The sequence below is a fragment of the Ruditapes philippinarum genome, unplaced genomic scaffold, assembly GCF_026571515.1.
Source record: "Ruditapes philippinarum isolate M1 unplaced genomic scaffold, ASM2657151v2 ctg1977_1_1_1_1, whole genome shotgun sequence".
Classification (NCBI taxonomy): Eukaryota; Metazoa; Mollusca; class Bivalvia; order Venerida; family Veneridae; genus Ruditapes; species Ruditapes philippinarum.
Window position 1 is genome coordinate 38,758 of NW_026862401.1, and position 27,786 is coordinate 66,543.

At 30.3% G+C, this 27,786-nt stretch overlaps 1 protein-coding gene across 2 annotated transcripts; it reads left to right on the forward strand.

The window, feature by feature from the left end:
* The first annotated feature begins 22,769 nt into the window (after nucleotides 1–22,769).
* On the forward strand, nucleotides 22,770–27,767 carry LOC132718997 (E3 ubiquitin-protein ligase TRIM33-like). 2 transcript variants are annotated; one of them, XM_060702731.1, is made up of 4 exons: nucleotides 22,770–22,886; nucleotides 23,594–24,522; nucleotides 26,360–26,424; nucleotides 26,749–27,767. In XM_060702731.1, the coding sequence occupies exons 2-4, from the start codon at nucleotides 23,628–23,630 to the stop codon at nucleotides 26,875–26,877; spliced, it is 1,089 nt and encodes a 362-aa protein (XP_060558714.1). In that variant the 5' UTR covers nucleotides 22,770–22,886; nucleotides 23,594–23,627; the 3' UTR covers nucleotides 26,878–27,767. The 2 variants fall into 2 exon arrangements, with proteins under 2 accessions (XP_060558714.1, XP_060558713.1); XM_060702730.1 differs by lacking the exon at nucleotides 22,770–22,886 and adding an exon at nucleotides 23,132–23,269.
* Nucleotides 27,768–27,786: the final 19 nt, after the last annotated feature.

Here is a 27,786-nt window from a genome sequence, read left to right on the forward strand (position 1 = left end):
TACAAATACCATAGAATCTTCATTTTTACTTTAAATAATGAGTGAGTTTATCGAAATAATTTTTCTGGTAATACATGCATAGTCAGCATATTTATAAAATATATACAGTGATGATTTTAGCATGTTTGAGATCCGTAAACACTTAAACACAAGCATTAGTTATGGTCAAACAAAAGCATTAGTTATGGTCAAGCAATATTTCTATTTCGGAAGCATTGTTGTTGTACTTCATATTATTGGTTCACTCCCTTTCGATGGTATGAAATAAATGTGTTTTTTTATCGAAACTACGATAATACTTGATATAATATACAAGTGCAAAATCCTGGCAAAAAAATAAATATTTCATGATGTTTTGATACCGACCAAATAGCATGTTCTAACATTGTTTATATATATATATTGAACGACGACGACGACGACAACAACAACAACAACAACAACCAATTTTATTTTTCAGTCAGTTTACAACCTGGCATATAAACAATATAAGTTTCAAACAGTCTGTGGGTTTAACTTAGAACTAAGTATGATTATTTTTTCATTGATGTTCAATTACAGGACTTAAACAGCAGAGTATTATATAATACAAAACAATCTTGTTAAATATTTTCTTTGAGATGGATTCTTCTTGACACCTTCCATCATTATATTTCTGTATACTGAAAATAATGTTGGTCTTCTGTATTTTATGTAATTCAACACAGCTACCACTGTTATTCCGATATAATGCAAGTACATTATTTAAATTGTTTATAACACGACTAAATCTAATTCATCTCAACAATCGCTGATACTGTTTCCACTTTGATTTGCTTTTGTTTTGCTAGACGTAACGGATTTAGATCCACGATTCCGTTTGGTGTATACTGTCGTTAAGATCACGATACATTTATGCTTTTATGTAAAATGTCAGGTCAAAAATTGTACTCCCAATAGAGAAGGTATGTGATTTACATATGATGCGTAGGATAATGTTTGTTTCAAAACTAGATTAAGCATTGTCTGTATGTTTAATCAGTTACGTTGTAAAGGAAATAAATAGTTCCGGCATTGAACAAAATTATTAAGAATTTGCAAAGTAAATATAGGGCAGTTAATAACAAATACTGGATACATTGACATTATTTGATAAGAATTAAAGAACGAGATACTTGTTAGCACCACCTATCATATACGATAACCTTAGAATCAAATATTTATAATTTCATAATTACCATAGTTTATTCGTCTTTATATATAGTAAAAAAAGCTATCAGCAAGGCTAAAACTTACAAATGTTACGATCCTATAAACTATTTAAATTAAAATACATGTATCTAAAATGATGTATAATTGTCAGTAACTGTACAAAGAGAGTTGTATCATAGTTTGGAGACCTTTCTGTTGAAAATGTGTCAGGGTTAAATCGTATACATATACATGCACAGTGCGTTAACTGGAGTGCGGGTATTAGTTACCCGCACTCCAGAGCATGCCCATTGATTGGCTCATTTTTGCTGGGGTTTACATATTGTGACGGCAGAGAAAGGGAAAGCGACAGAAATGTCATATTCAGATGTTCGTTCATTGGTTCATTTTTGCCGGGGTTTCATATTGTGACAACAGGGAACGTGCTTTTATGTTTGACTATGATACAAAAGAGAAAGAACACCAAAACACTCGGCAATCTGATTAATACTCGGGGGCTACGCCCCCTCGTACAAATCAGATAGCCTCGTGTTTCGGTGTTCTTTCTATTACTAATATCATCGACAGCAATTATTTATGATAATTCGCCACAAAAGGATTTACATTTACAAAATAAAACAATTGCTCCTGGAAAAGAAAACTTAATTTAAAATAATTACAGAAACTTCTTAATCTGAGGAAAGACAATACAAATTTGAGACCTTGTATCTGGGAAATTTCAGTGTTATAAAAATTTATCATGTGAAATTCGTTCGGGATCATCGAGTCAAATACTTTATTGTGTTTAAGTTTGAAGGAGCTCCACTGAGGTCAAAAAGGCTGAAAACATGATTTTTTCTATGGATCAAGTATAGCACTTGAAATGGACAAATCTGCAAAATGGCAAATAATATATTCAGAATTAAACTCAATTTAATATATATACGTATTTAGTGCAATTCTTATCCCGAGTTGAGTGAAAAGCATAATAATGTTAATATTGTTGAGATGAATTTGCCCAATAAAAATGACATTTCTGGGAAAACGTGTGAAGGAATGATCTGAAAATTTACAAACAAGTTATTGATTTAGACCTTTATCAAATGGTATTTAAATCTCGGAAATATATATATCCATCCCGTCATGTCACGAAATCTATGAGGAGTCCTTTTAAAGCATGCTTCAACCGATGTAAGGGGGCGAGAAAGATGTTGTTCTTTACAATGCCTCATGAACATTCTCAATTATACAGAGTCTGAAATTTTCATTGCAGGGTTATTTTTTGTTCTTTTTTTTACCATGCTTACACATTACTGTAGAAATTGTGTATAAATCATTCCAGAATTAAACATACTAGTAATGTGACCCTTTATATTTGCGAGGTGATACCTTTTAAAAATGATTTCACTGATACAAATTTATGTATACAGCTGAAATGTATCAGTAATAATAAAATTACATAACTTTTGATCTCGAAACCTTGTCACTGGTAATATAGTGCTGTTTAATACATGTACATGCTAATGAATTAAAAATAATTTAATGCACCTGACGTGTCTGAAAACGCTTTGATGTCGTAGAATGCGAACACGTATATTCTGTCTCGTATTTTCTGGAAGATAATTAACTTTTACTTACAATATATAATGCTCTTATATTTCGTTAAACTTTAGGTAAGTACAAGCTAATCATTTCAATGGCTTAAAATGACATGTTTTGGGCGTTCGCTACAAACGTCAGACATACAGGAGGCTTTTATGTAACAGATATATACCAGTACCAAAAATTGTCATGTGAATAGATAGCAAGTGTATTTATGTTAAAAGTTAAAAATGCTAAGTGAATTTGCATTAATTAATTTGTTTGATGATACATATTATATCCTCTTTAACCATAAAACTTGGGAGAATTTCATTTAGGTGTATTCATTTTACAGTGCTACGGTTGTAATGTGGTTTGGTGAGATACTGACTCCTTAGTAGTGGTCTTGCAAGTAACCGTTCAAATGCGGACGGTTTACCTATTTTTTATCCAAATAATTGTAAAATATTCCTTTGCGGTGACACAATGTTTCTCCTATTAATAACATTTTAAAATATTCACCTTTAGTGTTCCCTTTTAGTCCTCTCTAGCAGTATTGTCGTCTGCCTGATCATTGCTGTCATTTATTGGTATGCCCCTTGGTATCCTGTCCTGCTTTTTTGCCCGGTATTTTCTGGATGTCTTTGTTTTGGTTCTGTGTGACAATTTTTGACGAGGTCTTCGTTCTGTGAAAGTTGCTTTTGCCTTTTCAATTTTTGTTCTTATATCTCATATATTAAAACATGTTCAAAAGGTTCATAGATATGTTTGTTGCCTTTACAATTCATTTATAGTTTTGTAATGATTTTATATTTAACCAACATATTGTAGACAAATGTTACATACAAAACTACCTAAACATGTCTTTTCCTTAGTGAATCTGTGTTTAATATAAATGCAAATGTACTCTGTTCATTTAAATATATTCTGAATGGACAACTAAGCTTGAATGAGTAATATTGTTATCTAATGCATACTATCTGTTTGTCAACAGTTATTGGCAGACGTACAACTTCCAGTACAATATCATATGTATGTATTGTAGTATATTTTTTAGAATATTATGTGAGGCATTAACAACCAAAATTGAAACATCATATTAAGTAAATACCATCTATCTGAACGAAAGTGTTCTCACTGCTTCTTGTTTCCTTGTGTTCCTGTATTTTCATTTTCGTAATATACCGTCAAATGTTATCTTTCTATGTCTAGTGATGTATATAAATTTGATATTTTATTTTAATTAAGTTTACAAATGTATCTATAGCTACTACATTAGTGATATTCTTGTTGTTTTATTTCTATTTTTATGATTTGTGATGGCTAAATAACGCTGATGAAAATTTTACATGTATGTATCAATGCATCTGAAACTAAAACACCAAGAAAACTCATAGACAGGTGTTGTCTCATATTGTCAAAATTAGAACTCAGAGAATTGATTTTAAGAAGAATAATGTAATAAAATTAACGTTTTGTAGAAATGTCGTCGAAATATCACATTCTTTTTAGTGTCCAAAAAAATTACACAAAAGTAACATCAATAAGAATATAATAATTTATGTGTAATTTTTTATGCTTACCATTATTTCAAATTATTTCGATCAATTAATGGGGATGATTATATTCAATGCATACCGTGACACAACAACATATAGTTATGTTGTCATTTTTTCTTGTGTTCCACAAGATTTACTATCGCGTACTTTACATGTACATATAATTGTTATCAATTGATATCTATTCAGGATTACATGTCTTTTTTCTTCGAATCATATGCAATCAGTAAAAACAGACAAAATGAATATTTATTTCTTCAAACCATTTATATTTAAAGTCTGTATTGTCCTTAAATGCTTTTAAAGTATTGCACAGACTACTTTTGTTATACTACTAAATGCAATTTCGAGTGAAACTATATAGGAATTATCGGTGCATCAAGTACTTTTGCATATTTTACGGTTTTTCAGGAAAAATAATTTTGACTGAGTAAAAAGTGTTTATGCATGTTTATGATTTGTGTGCTCCCTGGAGGTACTCAGTGACTGCAACATTTAATTATGCTTATAGATATATTATGCCGTTATCTCCCGTCACAACAAAATGCTGTTTTATAAACTTGAATTAATGCAAGATCTAACATTGATTTCGGATTTTAAGGAATTCCGCAATTCATAGCATTGATTGAAGTTCAATGACACTTTACATCTACACATTGCTCTGAGGTTTATAAACGATTTTCGTGATAGGGCATTCAACTGTACGTTTATGTTTGTAGGTTCGTTGCACATGTTTTTTTTTGCATTATTTTATAATATAATTTTCTTGAAGAAATTGTTCCGTTTATAATCAGCCTGAGTGTGTTACCCACTAGATATATGTCAAATAAACATGATATTGTCTTTTTTGTAGAAATTTATGTCTTATTATGAATAACACAAACAGTAAATTCAAAAAGCGTTATGGATTTCTAATTCAATTTAAATTTGTTTTTTCTACGAAATATAACATCAAATGCATTGTATTTGTTTCGCCGTTTAATTATTTTAGGCCAATAATTGTTATATCTCACTGCTTTCTTTCGTATATTTTTAAAAAGAAATAAATCGTTTTCCCTGAAGAGTCTTTATAAATGGAATATAATCAAAACACTTCACACAGGACCATGCTAACGAGCTAGACAAATACGCTTTGATCATTTAACGATGTTCGTGTATCACACGCATACGCAAAACAACAACAGCAACAACAACAACAAACTCAAGTTTATTCTCTATTCAAAGCATAACGCCGACATCTCTCATTTTGGTAAAGAAAAGGAAAATAACAAATATGAAACACTGTCAGTTTGGATGGTGAGAGTTCATAATCCTAAAGGAATTCAACAGTTTACATTTTCGGCAGTTTAAAGCCTTTTAATTTTGATAAAATACAAAGCTTTCATATTGTACTATACATCTTAATTACAGATTGTCAAGAACGCTATTTTACCGTATTCAATAAAACACTGAAAGGACAATGAAATGGCGTAATCATTGTATTGTTCATTTGCATGGCATTATATGTGTCAGTTATTATACCCGAGACGCTAACGTTACTTTTCACTGTAATGTAGGCAATAAATAAAAATCAAATAAATAAATAAATAAAACGTTTTTTTTCTACAATAACTACCAAAATGATAGAGGGAGTATTTAATAAAATATCTTTAGAATTAAATGTCAATATTTTTCGAGAACAAATGTTAAGAAAATAGGTTTGAAACTTATGAAATTGAAATTAGAAATCATAGGTCTCACGAAAAATCAAAACTATTAGAAAGGTTTTAGAGCTGTTAATGGAATGGCAGTTGTAAAAATTCTTCACATAAAATTAGGAAAACACCTGATCTTGTTGGACGAGTAAAACAACCCCTTATCGATATATTTGGTTACAAACCAAATAATCTTACCATTCCGATATTTTGATTACAAAACGATAGTTCAAACATGTTGCTTATGACATGCTTGTTCTTCACATAAAATAGGAAAAAATCCTGATCTTGTTTGAAGAGAAAATAATACCTTATCTATGTGGTTACAAACTTAATAATCCGCTGACCATTCGGATATTTCAAAAGACGATAGTTTAAACATGTTTCTTATGACATTTTTGTTGAAAAAGACATCTACTCAGAGCAAGCCTTTTCTTGATTTTATAACAAGTTGGCTAATTAAAGGAATGTTTGCACCATTGAATATGATACTGTGTGAACTTTAAAACCCTTAAAGTGAATGCGATGTAATACAATGATGTAATTACGTTGATAGTATTAAGTATCAAAAATAACAACAAAACTAGAAAAGATATACACGAAAGTTGTTGCCAAGTGTGAAATACATGATCCGATATTACATATATTTATACAGCAGGTAATACAGTGTTCTTGCACAAAATATTATTATTCGTCATATAAATGGTCATTCTCAATCAGTTACAAACTGTATCAGCATTTTTTTTCAATCAACATTTTATCCTGAACACCTCAATGACATATTTCTATTTTTTTTGTTGTAAATATTTGAAATTCAAAGGGAAAAATACCCATTGTAGACTTATAAAATTAAATGTAATTGTTACAATTAACTTTCTTGCAGCTATGAATTAGCTGTCCCCGGTGATTGATTTAGGTTTATAGTAGACACAGGTTACATGGCGTTGTCTTATAAAAGATATCAAAGAAATGATGCTGAGGTTTGATATGCATTCAGATAATTTCTCGGTTTGATTGAGTCTGTACACAGGCGATACTGAAAAAGTGAAATATCCCTCCAGCCCCCTAACATCGCCTTGAGCGGTGCTAAATTCTCAACACTTGAAAGTGCTGGACTTAATAATCCCGAATGTCCAGAAAAAATAACAACACTGAAGTGCAGTACAAGGTAACTTTTTACGGCTGCCACACATCACTTATCACCTGCTGTTGTGATGCATAAATATCTGGAATGTAGTGAACTCTTGGAAGCATAAAAAACAAAAGGTCAGTTTCGTTGCATATCAGCAATATTGTGTTAAACTCGCTAATTGGTCATAAAAAGACGATTTTTACACAATCGTGAGTTAATGAGACATTTCGTGCAAATTAGAACAAACTGAAGAAAAATGTAAATAATTAAAAAAATAAAATAAATGCATGTACATTTGGTACTCATGAATTGAAAAATATAAATAAATATATTTGTAACCATAAATATTCTTCATGATCTATTTTTATATAAAACATAGGCCCAGGTGTTACAAGTATAAACAGAAATAGTTGTATCAATCTTTGAGATCTTATTTCAAAGAGAATAATTGATAGACTATAATATATATGAATCATGATATTACTTTAAAGCACACAACGTGATTATAGAAAGAGTTATGCCGATACAGCCTGACATTTTCTACATGATTAATTAATGAAATAAAAAACAGATGAAGAAAGCCACGAACATCTTTTGTATGATCATGACAAACACAGTTAATTTATGGCAATGTTTCTTTGACTGGATTATTATGAATACAATAAAAAATGTAGCATAATGGAAAATGTTGTGTTAAATATAAATAAAAAATGCTTATTATTCATTTAAATTGGATTAAGATATTATGCCTGCTCTAAAAGTATTGTTTGAAGGTAAAATAAAATCAACAATGCATGTATAAAAGAAATACACTCGTAGTAGTAGTATACTTTCTTAAATGCACGAAATAATTGGTAAGCGGTTAAAATCCGAATTATAATAAGAGCATGATATTTATTCCGTAATATTTTATAATATTTTCGAACAGTATTCATGTGTTAAATAGTAGTGACATTCTATTTAATAACTTTTTTTTTTGATAATAGACCATCATAAACTGTGGAAACAATACAAGTTTACTGTTGATAAACTTTATAAACACAGTTCATAATATATATCTTTATACTCTTTCAGGACTATTGGAATGTAAAGGACACCCGTATAGACATTGCATTAAAGTCTGCACGAAAATTCAAACTGCCAAAATGATAGTTAATTAAGTTCATGATTATTCATTTACAAATATTGCAGTCTAGTATTTCTATTGCGACGTCACGAACGTCATTCTGTTGTATTGTGAGCATGCGCCGGGTTGCGTATCCCTTAGGTTTTCTATTTTTCAAAGAATTGTTATTTGTAAAAATATTGAATTGATTTTTTTCACTTTTTATTTAGGACATGTTCAAATATTTGTCTCTTGTAAAATACTGTACGCAAATTAAAAGAACGTTTTGAACATTCCTCGCAGATAAATTACATTTTATGACATCTTAGTCATAACTAGTGTTTGTTCATAATATATACTGGCATACAAAAAACACTACCTAACATTCAAAACTGGCACAATCACCTGTAGCATGCTTAGAGTTCTAAGACGTGAAATTACAATTATAAAAGATTATATAGTCACTACAATACTTTTACAACGTAGGTTTACCAGTTGATTAAAGGTACAGTGTCTTCAGAAAAGATAGAAAGGAAAAATAAAGAAAGAAACAAAAGAAAGAGAGGCTTCAGTTATTGGGCCAATAAGTATTTTTGGAAACTTTAACAAGACACCTTAAGGACACCTAAAAGAAAAGGCTTTTAAACAATAAAAATAAAAACACATCCGGAGCATGACGGACCTTTGAATGTATGTCAAATTATCAGTTTCTGAAAGTCCATAATTTGTTTTTACTAGATGCTCGTACGCGTGACCTCGCTAAAATATAATAATATTTATACATATTAAATACATTACTTCTGTAAAAGTGTGTATATTGGAATTTTTTTTATAAATGCATATGCTGACTATACATCTTAGGTTTTCGACAGGTTGCCTTGATACGTGTAACTAAAAAGGAGACTGGACAATTTAGAAAAATAACGTTTAAATACTATCGTTTTGCGATCTTATGATTGCACGTCAAGAAATAAGAACATTGCGTTTTCACTTTATGACATTGGATCAAGAATTTGTTATAAACAGTTCATTAAATTTTCAATTGTTTAATTATATTGAAACAAAAGTTTATAGATTTGTATCCTTTACATCAATATTGATTACAGAAACATTATAGTAAAAATACTGTTATTGATGTAAGAAAATTCGTTTATATAGTTTTGACACAAACATTATCCTACGCACACAATCTAAATGGCATCATTTCTCTATTGGGACTACACGTGTTGAAATGTTATCAGACCTGACAATTTCAATAAACGCATAAATATATCAACATTTTATGTTTTGCATCATATCTGTGATTATACATTATTAACCCTACGGAATCGTAATTCGGTGGTTGTTTCGTGTTTAATCAATTTATAATTGTTACACGTAACCGAAATGCATATTAAATGAATTCATGCATTTTACTATTTATGATCATGCATAGAAAACGCCTATTATAAATATTGTCATGTTATATTCGATTTCGATGCAATCAGTATGTAATAGTTTCTTACATATGTTTGCCTACTGAAATTACAACTGCTGAAAAAGGAAAGAAAAATGAAAACAAGACACGATTTTATATTTTTTAAAGTTGATTATGTTTTATGTTCAGTCAGAGTTTCCAAAAATGTTCTATTTGGAAATATAGTCTAACAATGTTTTGTCTTTTTGCCTTTAGTAAAGTTATAGAGATTGAGTAAGTTGTGTGAGCGACAAAACATCACTTATAGACCTACCTTATGATATTTAACCCTGCCATATATCCGTTTTCAACATACGAAAGCTCATAGAATGACGGCATTCCGGCTCTGCTTTTATATACATTTCGAAAGGTCTAGTTTAATGTCGCACCAATACAGAAAATGTCATATGGCGACTTTCCAGCTTTATTCTCTTAGATCTCAAGTGAGCATATAAATATGTATGGCATAAGGTGCTGACTCATGTATTGTGAAATGCCTAGCTTACAGAGCATTAATTGTTATTTTGCAGATGGACTTCTCTCAAACTGACCAAAGAAATCGGACTATTGGATAGTAAACTTACTTGAAGCAGAAGAAAAAAACTCTCACGCAGTCCATACATGTACTTCTTTGGTACACAACTAAACAGTCATATAAAGTAGTTCTGGTATCAATAAAGTAAGCATTTACCTCAATGGTTAACTAAAAAAAGTTTATATAGGCTGATTATTTTAGCAGGACCATGATATAGGTAAACAAACTCAATAATTGTAGCCATAATCAAGCAACTACCATAAAACATGATGTATGTGATGATGTACGTCTATCTATAATGACATATACAAGATAAATTCCCAAAAGACACAACCTTTGGTCTATAACATAACTAGATTTAGAACATCAAGTCCAATCTATTATTAAAGTAATAATAAATAATAACAATACACACAAGATAAAACTTTAAGCATCATTCATGACAATTTATAAATATATAAAAACAATTAAAGCTACTAGTATCCCTGGACATATTTAAGTTAATGAGAACATATGCAGTATTTACGTTTTGCGCTGAATAGCAGAAAAGTGTCAAATATATAAATCAAACAAACAAAATATAGGACGCCAGCAGGTGAACAAGACTAACGTAAATCCATTATTGTACAATTTTACATAATTATTCTAATTGTGATAAAAACTGTTCCAAAATTAAGAAGCGTTGCAACGTTTTTTACTCAATTCTCACAAATAATGGCACATAAATACATTTTCAATTTTCTTTTGATAATAATTATATACCTTAATTATCGCCTGCATCGCTTTTTGGCTTAAGTGCATCAACTGTTCTATGTAAAAAATTCAAAATTTACATTTTTAGCCTTTTGGACCTTAGAAGAGTTTCTTTAAGACTGATATGTAATTAAACTCACATCTGTTAGATTTTTAGCTATCATTATGTAAAATAAATCACTTATTATAAATTGTATCATACATACGTCAGATATTCATATTAATACATGGTCTAAATAGGCTTCTTTCTTGAACAACCCCATCAATATTCTCATGATTACACGATGTCAACAGCAATAGTTTATCGGTTAAAATTCATCGGAATTATTAGCCCTCAATGGAAATATATATATGTTAATTTAGTATATAAACATAAATAACTTGAAGCGATAATTTGCTAGTTCAAAGAGTGCAAAGCCCTTTCCTGTGTCGTGACTTATCTAATCACCAGGAGATCATTAGGGTATTTGGATATATAAAATGAGAGGTTGAGCATGATACGTAAGATTTTCCTATTGAAGTAGAATCGTACTCATTAATTTCTAAAATAAACAATAGGGTGATAAAATGAATGCTCTGTGCAGATGATACGTGAACTATGTGACCTAATAAAACCTTTATTTAATTGATATACTGCATCTGACACAACTGCAGGTATCGATGATATTCCTGGAAAATAAAAGCAGGTTACTGGGTGCTGTCTTCATAAAATATTGAAATCATTCTGCCGAACAGTAAAAGTACTACTCTGTTATTTGATATAATTTCAAACATAAGCAATATTATTCTATTCAAAACGTCAACCTGTTTTGTTTTGATTTATTAGACATCAATCTTTTAAACAGCATTAATGGATCACCGAAGTAACATTTTGAGGAAAAGAAAATGAAACCTCAAAATATAATGTTGAGTCAATAAATGATCACATTAAAAAATAAAGACGAATTTCCCTTTGAATATCATACAGGTTTTAATTATGATTAGCTGGGAATAAGAATCAGTTGAAAAACCCATCATTATAATATGTTATTCTGATTATCATGTATTTTATTAATCATTATAATATAAATGTTTGGAATATTTAATTAGCCATTTTTGTTCGAATATTTCATATACTTTCTGCTGAAAAATACATCAAAATTGTTTTTGAGTGGCTTTAGAATTTAACCAAAGAACACCCGAATTAGCAAATTGATAATGTTGCAGGCTCGGTTACATTCAGCCTTCCTTAGACGTTTGTGTTAACAGCATATATAACATGCTATATTTAAGAAAAAACATCGGCCGGAGAGGTGTATATCGGCTATTTAACACAGGTTTGGAGTTTTGATGCGTAGGAATTGACCACAAAAGCCGTAGGCCTGAGTGGTTAATTTTGTCGCATCAAAACGCCAAAACCGGTGTTAAATAGCCGATATACACCTCTCCGGCCGATGTTATTTCGATTCTAACACGATAAAATAAGGAAAATCACTAATATTATTTTTCAAGCGGAAATAACTTCCGGTGCCGATTTTCGTATAATGCTGTTCGATTTTCGCACCCTACTGTTGCGAAGATATAGAAATTATCAAACAAAAGAAATAATATGAATAAAACGTGTTTTTTATTTATCAAGTTTTCAACAATAAAAACTTACGTCGTATTGTGTTTACATCAGTGCCGCATTTATCATTCTTGTATGTATGAAATAACGTCAGCTTGTTTATGAATGAGTTGTTTATTTAGGATGACGTCATTACGCTGCTTACGGATTGGCGCCGTTTTGTCAAAATATTTATTAACTGATATGGATCTAATATGTGGCGTTAGTGTATGTGAGATATTATTTCGGTATTGTATGAAAAGAAAACATTATACGAACTGAAAATATAGATAAAAATGCTTTTTATTGTTGCTTTAAAATGCTTTGTAAACTATACAATCGAGGGTGAAAATATAACAGCGAATATACAAGTAGTCCTAACCGGTGTTTATTGGCAGTTTAACACCAGTTTTTTTCCTTCTTTGTCTATAGTGACAAAATCACGTGAGTGTTAGAATCTTAAATTTAATAAGTGCAAAAACCTGTTTGCAGACATAATGCATTATCTGCGATATCTTTTCATAAACTAACGTTTAGAGAGAGAGAGTTTACTGCTTCAGAGTGTCATTTAATATGAATTTTGTTACCAGCCTGTATTAATTCACGGTAATTTTACCATACCACGCTGAATTAATCAACATGTGTCTGTATTTAATCCACCTCATTAATGTATTTGCAACAATAATCAGAAGACGTGACAATGCACGACGTGCTCAGAGTTCTTCGTACACGTATTTCTAAGTGATTCATTGGCCTGCAGTGTATTGTCCCCCGATATAAACTGCATTGAGTTGTAGAGTGAGCTCGGAGACTTCGACGTTTACTGCATAAAAATCGCTTTCATAGCTAATGTTTTGTTTTACTAATTTCAGTAATAGCCATATACAAGTATACTACCGGAACGTATAAAACAGTGTAGAATGGTACACTATTTCTTATACATGAATAATTTCAACTTGGCAAAACTCACCAGACAAATGCAATTACATATTCATTGCTGTCTTTCTAAGTGTGATTTCCTACAAAAAGACATGCTGGACTTTTTAATATGCATATATTTGATTTTGTGATTGACATGTCCCAGTAGGTAATTGCTGGCAAATGATTTCTTTTGTTGTCAATAAAGAATATGGCGAAATTGCATAAGAGCAAATTAGCGTATATCAAATGATAGCGATGCAAATTAGTCTTCACTTGCTTGTAAGCGCATTTAATGTCCTCAATGGTATTTTGTCAAAATAATAATCTGGATAATAATACATGCATTTTAAACACACAAATAACTGTATGAATACTCTTGCAAACCATAATGATTGCTGTTTTATAGATAACTACTTGAGAGGTTTCAATTTCTTCAATAAACGTTTTCCCATTATTTATTTTTGCTAATTAGATGTAGCAGATTCTATTTGATTATTGTATGAAATAAGGTGAGAAATTTAGTGACTTTGGTTTAATGTTCCTTTCAGCACATTTATTTTGTGAAGAATTAATTTCTTATACAGTATTATAGGTGAATTATGTACATTATATAATATTTCATATTAAAAACAGACCAAAAATAATTTAATATTGAATTTCTTCAGAAATATATTTTGCTCTAATCAGATTAAATATCATAGGATACTTTTATGATGCATTTGTATGATAAGGTGCATATTATTTATTCGTACAAAATGACTTAAATAGGTCATGGTAATAAAGTTTGTAAGCAATGATAGGAATATTCAAAATTGAGACCACCCGCGATTAAGACCACTTTGGTCCAGTCCCAATGGTGACAGGGCAGAAAAAACAAGGGAGAAAGGGATTTCATCTACCGTAGACGACAAAAGTAAGAAGAAAAAAAAAACAACAAAAAACAAGAGTATACACAAAAAAGTGTCAAAATAGAGTTGTTTGTTTTAATAAAAATGTTATCTTTGGTTTATTATTAGAAATAATCTATTACATCGAATTTTTAACGGATAGTTTCAAATGCTAAAACTTCCTGTAAACTATACTTTTAATTGTAAAATGTAAAGCACGATCATTAAGGTGAATAATAATTTGTTTGGAAAAAGTATTTAGACATGCAGCCAAAGTAGCATTTGATGCTAGAGGCAATATAATAGCATTTAAATGAGCTAATTTTTGATGTATTGAAGTTAATAAATGTAAACAAGATTCAACAGAGCCGCGTTAAGCCATAAACCTGACTTAGTTTAGAAATGGGGAACATTTTATTCATTGAGCTTGAACTACGGCGGTTTTATTTTAAAACGAGTCTGAATTCTGTCAGTAAATTTGTCATGAGTAATATAGTACAATGTAAGACAGTTACTCGTACTTGATTCTATCATTGATCTGTGTATGCTTCTTTCAGTTAATAAATCAATGAGCGAAGTAAAAGATGAATTAGCATTATAGCTTAGTAACAGTTTAATGCGTTTTTTTATTTTAACATTTAAGAGCATGTTTTATTTTAAGATTTTATGATTAATTGAACTGGCAGAAATGTAGAACAACTTAAATCGTAAGTTAGTAGCATTCAGCATGTTCTGTAAATGAAGACAATTTAAAACAAAAATATATTACTCTTATTTCGTAGTCAAAAGGCTCTTTTTCGGGCTTTCTTGTGACGATATTTCCACTTTTAAAAAATCAAATACCGCAAAATAGGTTAGCTAAACAATTTCTGCGCCTTTCGTCCGTTTATGTAGGGTTTGTTTGTGTTAAAAAAGTAAATCCTTAAACTTTGAAATACAAAATGAATCTTATTTAGTCATATAATAAAACAATTACGAAATCCACAATATACACTTTGCATAGAAAGCGTCAATCAGGTTTAGAGATATATGACCCTTTCAAATGCTGATCGAATTTTGATAAAAAAATCATAAACACTCTCGGTTCAATTGCTCTGATTTTGAGGGCGATGGAAACAGCAGATTAAAATTTCTGATAAAATGTAGCAATCGGAAACATTACAAGTATTTAAGATTACTAAACATGTTTCTGTTTCAATCTTTTAATTTTTATCCCAATATTTAATTTGTTATATAGTACAGACATGGCGATGTGCTGTATGGAACATTTGCCGTTGATCTTGCGACACAATGTTTAAATAGTTTTTTACTTAAATTCCATGATTATTTATTCAATCAATTAAGAATGTTTAATCTGATAATTTTGACTGAGCATTGTCATTCATTGAAAATATCATGGTAATTTGTTTAAAATAGGTTCGTTCTCTCAGAAACAAGATATAGACATATAATAATAAGATATCTATAATAAGAACAAAATGAATATTTTATACACTTAATTTGCAAAGAGGATTACAATTTTAATTTCATACGGAACATTTGCAGTCTTTTGTAATAATACTTTAAGTGAAAACCATGCGTTTCGTACCACAATCTTTAAAGTACCTATTCCATTCCATTTGGCTGAGTATACAATCATCCCTAACCGATTACATGAAGAAGTTCAACACATTATATTGTTACCAAAAGAACACATGTTAAACATAACTCATTTGCTTATAACCGGATAATAAGTAATATATGTATAGTAATAAGCAAAACGTTTAGATCATGGCAACACTTTTAACATAGTATATAATGTGCATGAATTGTTCAGATGTACAGTCATTCAATATTTTTTTTGGACAGCACTGATGCATTTTATTTGATAGAGTAACATCAAAACAAAACGTAAATGATAAAAATTACAACAACAAACAAAAAATGAAATTAAATTGGGGAGTATTTTTTTGGAATAATTTATCATCAACTTCTTTCAGTATTGATGAAATTGAAAAGATCGATAAAATATGTATGTGCCGATTCAGAAGACTGCTTAATCTGTCCCTTTGTCTCTGCTTTGAAGTACATGGCATTGATTACATTTTAAATAAAGTGGTATAAACCTTTTGCAATTTTCAATACATATATTTCTTCTCTAGTTTGTTACTGAAATATCTTGGGGGTATGTCGCGCAGCAGTCAAATGCAATTTGCCTATTTACTCAACATGGTCCATTTTTTGAGTTTATCAAATTATCTAATGCTATATGAAAAGGTGATATGTTCAAACTATTTTAAGGCATACCAAATCTTTAGTGCACCGCAACCCTTTAAAAGGTAAAACAACAAAGGCTCTTCTCTTTTGATTACATCTGACGGCCCAAGTGTAATCCTCTATGATAGACAGTTCTGTCCTTAAAGCCCCTAGAACATAATTGTGTTAATTTCCATATTATTCGTTTTTGCGTACGCAATTCTTCTTGTTGCTCTACATTCTTTTACTTTTTATTTTACGCTGCATTCTATAAACGTCACATTGCCCTGCTGGTCTTTGGAATCATTTAAACTATTGCATTTATAAGCATGATTTCTTCTGATGATACATATTCCATCCTCTGTAACCATAAAACTTGTTAGAGTTACATTTTGGCATATTTATGTTAAATGCTACAGTTAGAGTGTGATTTGGAGCGTTTCTAACTCCTCAGTAGTTGTCTTGCAAGTAACCGTTCTAAGGCGGATATCTCCTCGTTGTCCCGTTAATTGTTAAGTGACACTAATAATGTTCCTGCTAATAAATACTTTGTAGAATTTACTTTTAGTCTTCACTTTTAGTCATCTACAAGTTTTTTTGTCTGGTTGATGTTATTTTAGAGAAGAGAGCTATCAATTTTGTTGCGAAAACGTGGGTTATGTTTGCATGTCTGCCAGAGCAGCTCATAAAATTCTCGCTGCAATAATCCAAAGAATGTTGTTTGTCTTCAACTTATGCGACAAATGTGATAAATATTCCATTTACAATGCGCCACCGTACAAGGCGTCTTATTGTATATGCCCTTTTGAAGTATGAAAAGAATGTTGCGCTCCCAAACGGCACCCTACATATGCCCCTGACCTTGCCCAATGAAACTTATCCCATCCCGATAGGGACTTTCAATTCTGTCATGTGAAGAAACTATCCAGCTAGCTTACTAGCTAGCTAGCTTAGTCTGTGGTTTTGCTCAGGTGCCCGTTAGTACTTGTGATAATGCACGGAAGGACCTGACGTCTTCCACCACCAGTAAGGCTGGAAAATCTTCATATGAATCTTTTTTGCTACTTGTGCGACGAAAATCCCACCTACCCAACCTCCTTAAAATATCATGTAATTTATTCATAATCTTAAATTTTTACATTTTTTTGAGGTATATGCTGGTCTACTAACTTAAACACTATGTTCTTCATAGTTTATTGATTGTTAAACTTTTATGTTTTTCTCCTGATCTTCTGTAATATGTTTTATAGCAGCTTCTACAAACATTGTGTTGATCAACAGCAATTCTACAGTTGATTGTAAAATACCTCTCTTAATTCATGTAATTAAAATAACTTGTATAGTAGTGTTTTGTAAAATTGAATTAATATATTTCTATGTATAACACTAGTTATCCTAATGGTCAGCAAAATAACAAAACACTTGTTTTAGAACTACTGACGATCATAATGAACATGCCCAAAGATGACAGTTAAAAGATCATCAATTTATTGAATGATGATTCTGATTAAAGGTACAATATTAAAATAAGTACCAAAATGCAACGATAAAGCACAGAGTATTACTTTCTTTTACATTCGAAAAGAATTAGACGGATTCGCAATCCATTGGTTTTACATCTTCTGAACACTGAGTCTGAAGCGGTATACTGTAAACAAAAACAGCTACTTTTATGTGCGACACTTTTCTTATAAAACTAAGTTGAGGTGAAGGTTATTGTATACGTTCGTGATTAATAATGATAGAACAGCCTTCATGCCAAATTCCAATTACAGAGTGTTAAACTCATATACTTCGACGATGCCATGGTGTTAAGATGAAAATGATTTGACATTTTCTCATTGATTATATTCCATTGAAGTCAATCCAGTCACATTAATCATGCTCTAGAGATTTACTAAAAATATATATCTTCATAGACAAAGATATTATCGTTGATAGACCTGAAAAAAGTCGTCAAAATTTGCAAATCTAAAAGTCATTTGTGTGATGTTAAGTGTTTTAATGTCTTCTTGAACTATTACTGAAACATATATAGAATTTGTTGACATCATCATAATACATTTTCTTCACGCGAAACCCACATGGGTTCCGTTATAAAAACGTAAACAGTATAAAAAGGTAACGGGTTATTGCTGATTGTTCTATTAGTTTGACTGGCGTTAAGATTAATACACTCGGTTCAAAACAGTGATAAAACATACACTGATGTTATCAGTACGTACATTTTTTATTTAAATCCCGATAATTGCTTGTTAAATACAAAATTATAGCCGCAAAGCGAGTCATAGTGTATTGGCAAAATAGTAACAGGAGGCTGTGATTTTATATCTTAATCATAGTTTCGATGTTTTATATACATATATACCATTTTGTTGTATTCGTCATTTTGTCATTCATTCTTTGTTGGAATTCTCTTTAAGCGAGTATTTGACTTACTTGGTCTAATTCTATCAATGTTTTCCAGCATCACATATTTTGCTAATTGTTCTAAATAAACCTCTTTAATAGAATGGATAAGTTATTTGTGCTAAAATGAATTCTTGCTGCCCAGCAGAAGTGATATCAGAGGCCCAACGGAAACAAAGATGTACAAGACATTCATGTAGATGTATTGTTACACAAAATATTACAGACGCGTGTAGGTAATATTAGTACGATTTATTTAATATGCTGCCTTAACACTGTCTAATTTTTTTCTATCTTTATCTTTATAAACTAGAACATGAAAACACATATACCAGCGGTACACTTTACACCTTTCAATTTGACAGAATTATTATAACATACAATGATATGGTCGCGAAAATTTCTCACAGCATTAAGTCAGTTTAAATAAAATACACATGCATTAAATGTTTCATTCATATAAGTGCTTTGCTTTCTTTGAAATAAATTAATGTTCTTTTGTTGTTGTTTGTTTGTTTTAGTTATTCCTTTTGTTTGCTTATAGATTATATATAGCAGATCACTAGACTAGTTTTCATTTTTAATAACAATGTCTACTTACAAAAATATTATGTAAGTGTCACGCTTCCTATGAAAAAAGCAATACAAATCTAATGTGTCAGCGTCAAAATACTGAATTGATGCAGTCTTTAGATAGATCCCATATTTCCAGGCTCATTGTGTCCCTAAATCTGTAAATAAATGATTATTGTCGGCCAGAGAGATAAAAACTCTAGTGAAAAGAAGTTAACTATGACCATAACATATTTCGTTGAAAATATTATGAATAATATAATGTATTATCAAAATAAGTTACAGTTACAATTGCAAGCATCTGTTGTAAATATTCAGACTGACAGTACTATTAATGCCATTACTTTCACAATTATACACTTGCTTGGCTTCTTGTTCAAAAAGGTTTGTTTTTCTAAAATCAGTGTGACACATACATTTGATTAAATGAATAATGGCGACAATGACCAAACACAGAACTGTAAAACAGTTTTCTAATAACTACATGTATTGTTCTAATATGCCCAGTAAAGATAAAATTAATTTTGTGAATCATATTAGCGATTATTATGTTACATGGAGCATGGAATAAAAGTACATGGAAAGTGATGTTGGTATTAACATTGTATAAAATCATCATAATGACAACATCATTTTGCATTCTTCCATAATTGAAGCATTTTTGGTTCACAAAAAATGAAAAATCTGAGTTTAATAAACAACGTTTTCTATGATTTGCATTTAATGATCAATACCTTTGACATATTGTGTTGTTGTTTAACACACACCATTCGCTCTGTTTGTATACTGAAAGCTTTTAAAGTTAGTTAAAGATCCTGTAACACATTATTTTTATGGTTTTATATACAAATTATGATGCTCAAATTAAAATTTATCGATATTGTAAGTTTCAAAAAACATTATTTATAAAGATATTACCGAATTTAATATTTCATGTAAATAAAGGGAGGTAATTAGAATTTAGTTTTCTATAAATTCTAAGTCATTTTTTCCAATAAGAAATGAATGCATATAATTTTATGATGACCTTAAATATGTACAAATATTTGCAATACATATTTTACATATTCTTCCATGTTTGAAAATTGACAAATTTGCATAATTACATACATATATATAATTCAATGAAGAGTGGTACACAATGGACCCTCATTAAGCTTAAACTACATACATACATATATACACAATCTCAATTACAAAACATACAGGATCTTTAATGAATTACATTGTTACGGAACATTTATTAACCATAGGTGTTCGGCGCGTTGATTAGTCACTTCCAACGCCCCCCCCTCCCACACACCAACTCTACAGCCCTCCTACCTTTCAAAACCATGTAAAATGCAGTAGTTTTCATTTGAAACATGTTTTCATATTTCGGTTATGATTTAAATTCAATTACCTTCATTTCCCACAAAAAATAAAAACATGATACATACATATTAAGTAAAGGTATGCAACTTGCCGCTCATTTTTCAGCACTCCTCTTAATATGAACTCCATAACTCCAACATTTTTTTCACAAATATACACTTTATCAATTAAATATAACATCAACAGTTTAATTTAGTGAGTAGTGCAGGAAAAGATATCTGTTACGGAACATATGTTATGGAAAATAAAATATTATGGTTTTCACTGAAAATGAACAAAAAATTTTTCCCACTTTTATTTGCTTTATTTCTGCCTAATTCACACAAATTTGTTGTATTGTTATAATGTTTCATGTAGTTCTCTCTACATTTTCTTCACCAGTGCTCTTTCTTTTCTGAGTGGGAACATACTTTTTTTCTGCTTTCTTTCTCTTTTAAATGATTTGTTGTTTTCCCCTATTTGCTTTTGTCTTTTGTATTTCTGCATTTAAAAGCACCATTCTGAAATAAAAAAAAAATCGTTGCATATTATAAAACCTATTAACCTTGATACACGAACATCATTAAAATTATTATTTTTTATCATGATTTTAACAATTATCATAATAATTTTCATTTTTATCATTATTATATTAATATCATTATTAATATTACTTTTTTTAATGATAATTTGTAATTCTAAAACTTTAAGATAATGTATGTGACCTAATGATACAATTTACATTAAAAATCATATTCAAACATAGCATTTATGAATGCTTTTTTCCTATATAATAGGCAATGTTAGGCAAAAACATGTTGAAAACATGGACATTGATTTTTTTTCATCAATCATAAACTTTAATTGGTCAAGCGACAGCGATTTTTTGCAGTTACTAATGCTTTTCAGTTTAACACAAATGAAAAACGAGGAGCATCCACGCTTAAGCTGCTGAGAACATGTTTGTCACAAAAGCTCGTCTGTACATTTTAGTACGATTTTAAAAGTGGAGACAGGAATAGTTAAAACGTGCTTCAATTATAGGAGAATGGCTGCATTATGTTTCTTTATTGCAAGAACATACACATGTACTGCACATTAATTACTACTAAAGTCATGGAACAGCATCAATCAGATGAAATCCAAAGTAACATTTAAAAAAGAAACATCGTACAAGATAATTAATTGTTCTATTTTATACATGTACGGGTATATTGCCTGCTTTTCTAAAATCCTAGCACGATTATGTACATGTATATATTTATATAAACTATACACTGAAGAGACTGTTAAATTACTTCGCCAATTCATATTGTTAGTACACATATTTCTGATCAAGTTTAAAGTTTAACAATTTCCTGTTTGAATGACTTTTTTTTTCGTTTTGAAGATTTCTCCTTTCTTTCATTCTTACATTTTCGCATAACAGTTTATAGTACACGTTGTATCCGGTGAAAACCGAAACCGGAAGTTGGGCTGATAGAGGTTTGTAGTTAATCCACTGCATATGACCCATCTGTATATTTCAGGAGTGCAGTTTGTATAAAATAAAAGAAATGGAATTCACCTTATTTATACTTCTGGTTTAGACCCATGGTCTATTTCAGGATACTGTCATAATGCGCAAGGGATCAAAAACATATTCACTTAAATGCAATTTTAATGGACCATATACATGTATATCATGCTCTCATTTTTAAACATTAGGTAGTACTTAAACTCATCGATCCTTGATCGTCAGGACAAGTTTTAAAGTATTTCACGTTATAGCCGTTGTTATATATTCACACAAAACTATTTTTACAAACAAAATCAATAAAACTCTGATGATATTCTCAGGCACAGACAAGTTTAACAGTATTTTGAGTGATTGTTTCAAAGATCAATATCACTAAGACACACAGGCAGATTTTGCGTTTTATGTGAATGAAAATAAAGGTAAACTATAGTGGTAACATTGACTGCATAACAATACTTCACTGTCGTGAGTTTAGTGATGTTGAGTATATGATGTCAAGTTTATCCAAATACACGCATATAACGCCATTCAAGCGTTTAAATCAAGCATAAATTACGCCCCCCCCCCCACACACACACACACAATACATCTAATAAATTACTACTAAACTAAATTTTGTTATCAATGTTATGTTGGATTTGAATTCTCTCTAATAAACACCATTTACCTGAACAGTTAAACCTGTATTTCGATATTAAATACTGTGCTGGACGTTTATGCATTTTAGTCGTATAAATAAATTTGAATGATCTATCATGCTAAAGTGAAAAAAGCAAAAGCGTAGGAAAATTAAAACATATTGGTATGGCTAGTTCTTTTTACGCTTTGTCTCTTTTAATCTGCATTTAACTAAATAAACTAAAGTGAATGAAGTCGAATGCACGTTATATGACTAAGGTCCTCACATGGCAAAATCCTGATTCCCGGACGGGATTCGAACTCACAGTGGTACATTGCAAGTGGTTTAAAAGGAATGACGTTGACGACTCGGTTACGGTGGCCTGAGATGTATGAAATTCAACAGTAAGAAATAAATTGTAAAATCACAAAATTTATGACAATGTTAAAAGATTGATCCCTTGAAATAGGATTAAATTTATATTCGCGTTTCATGTTTACATTACAGAATATCAGAATATTGATCGAATCGATTTCTTAAAATGGAAGTAGCTGGCAAAAGGCTGGACATTGACACAGAGTCTGCTGAAGGAGAGTCTAGTTTATGTGTATCATGTGAAGTTGAAAATGTGAAAACGCCAGCATGTGGAGCATGCCGGGAATGCAACGAGAAAATGTGTACCACGTGTTTCCGGTATCATCTAAGGGTCAAACTATGTAGAAATCACGTGTTTCTTTCGCTTGACGAGTTTTCGTCACTTTCATTATGTAGTGGACTAGAAGATGTTACCAGATGTGAAAAGCACGACAATGAAATCATCAAATTTTATTGCCGATCACATGATATCGCTGGGTGTGGAGATTGTATAGTACTAGGACATACATCATGTAAACCAGAATATATCAATGATTTGGCGAAATCCTTCAAAGACGGAGACACATACAAAAGCATTGTGAAACGACTAGAAGACCTTGAGAAGCAGAAAACAGTTTGTGAACAAGAAATTGAAAAGGGTAAATACGAATGCGAAAACATGAATGAAAACGCACTGAAAGGACTCCGTGAATTCAGAACTGAGATAAATAAATGTTTGGATAAAGCAGAGGCTAGGCTGTTATCAGAAATGAAGAAACTGAAAAAGGAAAACACAGAAACGCAGACAAAGATTGAGGCAGTATTACAGTCGTTTACGTCAGAACTTCAGGAAGTGAAACAGATGCTTGACACACAGCTGTATCGTGATAATGCATTATTCATCAATGCAGTTAATTGCAAGTCTAAACTAGCTGATATAGAAAAGAAGTACGAACAATCAACAAAAGACATGACGTTGAAAGGGTTCAAGTTTGTTTGTAATGATCAAATGTTGGCGCTCCAGGAATCTGAACGACCTGTAGGAAGCCTGCAGTTTTGTCAGATCGAATGTAGGACAAAAGGTAAGCATTCTTAGTTAAGGGGATGAAATTCCTAAACAGTTAAAGACAGTTCATACAGTTTGCATACAATAAAAGTCTTTCATAGAATCTTAGGATATGTAAACAGAAATATTTTAAGCAAAATATGGTGGTTGGTGTACGCGTTTTTAAAGGCCCATTATTAACCCAGGATTGCCTATACTTGTATACCCCTTAACTTATCTATTTTTAGGTTTACCTGTTATATTTTTCTTCCTTATTACCTGAACTATGTTTTGGTACTGTTCCTTTTTTTGCAATAATACAGTTACAGTGATTTAGTATTTTGTATAAAAGCCAACAAACTACTTTGTTTACATTTGTCTACGTTTGTCAAGTTTTGTGATAAATACTTATTCATTCAGGGCCTAGTTCTTCAGGAAAATGAGTATTTAACATGCTCTTAATCATTAATTGAACTTTTAAAGAAAAACATGTTTGCCTTTTCTAAACACTTTAAATTATCTGCCCTTTAATTTGATTATTTACGGCAGATAATTCCGAATCATGATAAGCAAGTTCTGTTTTTTTTTTCTACTGATCACCTAAGTAGAGCCTTGAAAATGACCTTATTCACATTGAAGAGCACACAACTTAAAACGAGAACGTCAATGCTCATCTTTTGTTTAAATTGTTTCTGTTATTGTATTTGAGGTTTATGCTACGAACATGCTGTCTATCTGTCTATACATGTATGATAACTGTAGCAACTGTCTTTATAATCTAAAATACAGAATTTAGTAAAAGTTCACATCAATGCGTATGCTAGGGTTTCATATAGACATATAGCAAAATGATAACACTCAAAGGTTTATTAGGCAAAAGATATGCCTGATCTAAATACATGTATATCATTACAAAATAAATGATTTTCGAGTTTTCTGTCCTATAATTTGAAAATTATGCTTTTTTCGAGGGCAGATAATACATTATTAATATTAGCACTAGCTTCTATTTTCCTAAATTTTTTGTAGCTGACTTCTTATCGAGTGATTATATAGATTAAAACTAAAATGAGTTATTTGTATATCATTTCTTCTGCCAATTCCTTTAAATATGTAATTTATATTTTAGAGACTTTTTAGTCTCCGAACTAGCACTGAATGGAACAGATATACGTAATGGAATTCCATAAACTTTTGTTTTATAACCAAGCAAAAAAAGAAGAAGAAAAAACAAACAAAACAAAACAAAAGAAAACACAAAAAAACGGTGGTAAAATATGATTTTAAGAATATTGTATTATAAGATATTTGCACATAAAATAACATGAAAATCCTTTTCTTCAGATAGTGAGGTCGGTGACCCCAGAATGTTTTCGCTTAAAATGTTTCTGTAATCACAATCTAAGATTATACAGAGTTTAAATTTATTCTATTATGTTGTTTTCATTCTACTGTATGTTTAAAATTTGAGAAATGAATTTTGAAAAAAATAGATCAGTGAATAAATTTGATTAAAATAAGTCTGGTTTAAAAACTTAAGTACATGTAAGTAATGTTGCTTGCGTGGAAGCGACAAGTTTCTTTATTTTATGTCCTTTTTTAAATTTAAGATGGTCTTTATAAGTCTAAAAAAGATTTACAAAGTTTCAAGCGGGTATCGTGTATCTGTCGTATAACTGCAGTAGGAATTAATTGTTGATTGTAATAACAAAACTTTGTCTTATTTTATTGATACAGATATATCATTATATAGTTTTTCTAAGATCGATAATCCTATATGCTAGTAATACATGTTTTCGGCGCCTGCACAAGTGTCGATTCAATGTCATTGCCTTTACTTTAACTAATGTTCTGGTGTATTTATTACCTTACAGAAACAACAAAACAGAAGTTTTGTGTTGGAACTCGTGTTCGTCATCCTAGGAAAACTAAAAAAATGGTAAATATTTAAGTTTTAAAATACATATGCGAATAAAAACAGTTTATCAACGAAGCTTGTTTAGTAATAATTTAATAAGTTAATCAAAATTCTAGAAAAATAATATTTTTAAATGTAGATCTACATAGAACTGAAGTTTAATTCAATTTAAATTTGTGGTCACTCGTAAACTGTTTCGCCTTATATCAGGAGTACGTAGTTATGTGAAAGACTTAGAACAATATTGCAATTGTGTGTTTCTGTTGTTTTTGTTTACAGTATTCAACGTAAATGGCACTGTTATAACTTTGATAAACCTAGAACATTTTTTTATTTTATTTTCAGGCTTATACATTTCCAGGAACTGTAACAAAAGTTACAGACACAACTTTTACTGTAGAATGGGATATCAGTTACACCAAGACAACATACAACATCGCAGATGACAATAGTGATAAATTGGAAATTATTTAAAGATATACTATGGTCATCTTTGGCTAAAATATTTTTATTGGAGAATTTTTTAAAATCTCATAAATTCTTCAATATGTCTGATTTGAATAAGTGAATATATCAACTATGTTTAGGAGGCGGCTTTCCTTATTAATTGCCAAATTAATTTGGTCTATTCTAATAATTCGTATTTAATGACACTATTTAATTATACTGTGTTTTCCTAAAGTGTTTAGAGTTGTAAAACATAACATTTTTGTATATGTGTATTCAAAAGATGTTTTTTTTTTACATTTCAAATATCAAATTTGAGCATTCTCAATATGTAAAGCTGCATTTTTTTATTTTCCTTTTTTCTCATTTATTATGTTATTTTTGTATATGAAAAACAATCATTCAAGTGAACATAGTGAACACACACACACGCACACTCTCCCATTTCGCCTTTTTGAATAGTGATTCATACAATCAAATTAATTTTCTTTATAAGTATGGTTTTTAGCAATATTTTATTTTTGATTTACTCGATAATTCTTATGTAGGATATTCCATTTTGTCTTATGCGCTTTAAATTCATCTTTAGATATTCTATTTGTTATCTACTGTATAGAATTGTCTTAAATAATTCAAACGTTGATATTTATTTTTTAAGATTTTGGTTTGAAAATATATTATTTCATTAGAATGAGAATGAAATTAATTATGTCAATATGCAGATTAACTTTTAGTTCTCCAAAGATTAATATTTCTTTCGAAAGATTAAATACAATCCTATTGAGTTAAGTCACGTGTGTAGGTTTTATTTTCTAGTCATGTAAAAAACCCAGTAAAGATGGTAAATATTTCAATGCTATTATGACAAAAGTCGGACAAATGGAATATCTTTTCTGCATTACGTAAATAAAATGGATTTCCAAACTTCTCTAGTTC

Coding starts and splice junctions, on each gene's coding strand:
- LOC132718997 (XM_060702731.1), top strand. CDS start 23,628: ATGGAAGTAGCTGGCAAAAGGCTGGACATTGACACAGAGTCTGCTGAA. Junction 24,523..26,359: donor GATCGAATGTAGGACAAAAG/GTAAGCATTCTT, acceptor ATTACCTTACAG/AAACAACAAAACAGAAGTTT. Junction 26,425..26,748: donor CTAGGAAAACTAAAAAAATG/GTAAATATTTAA, acceptor TTTTATTTTCAG/GCTTATACATTTCCAGGAAC.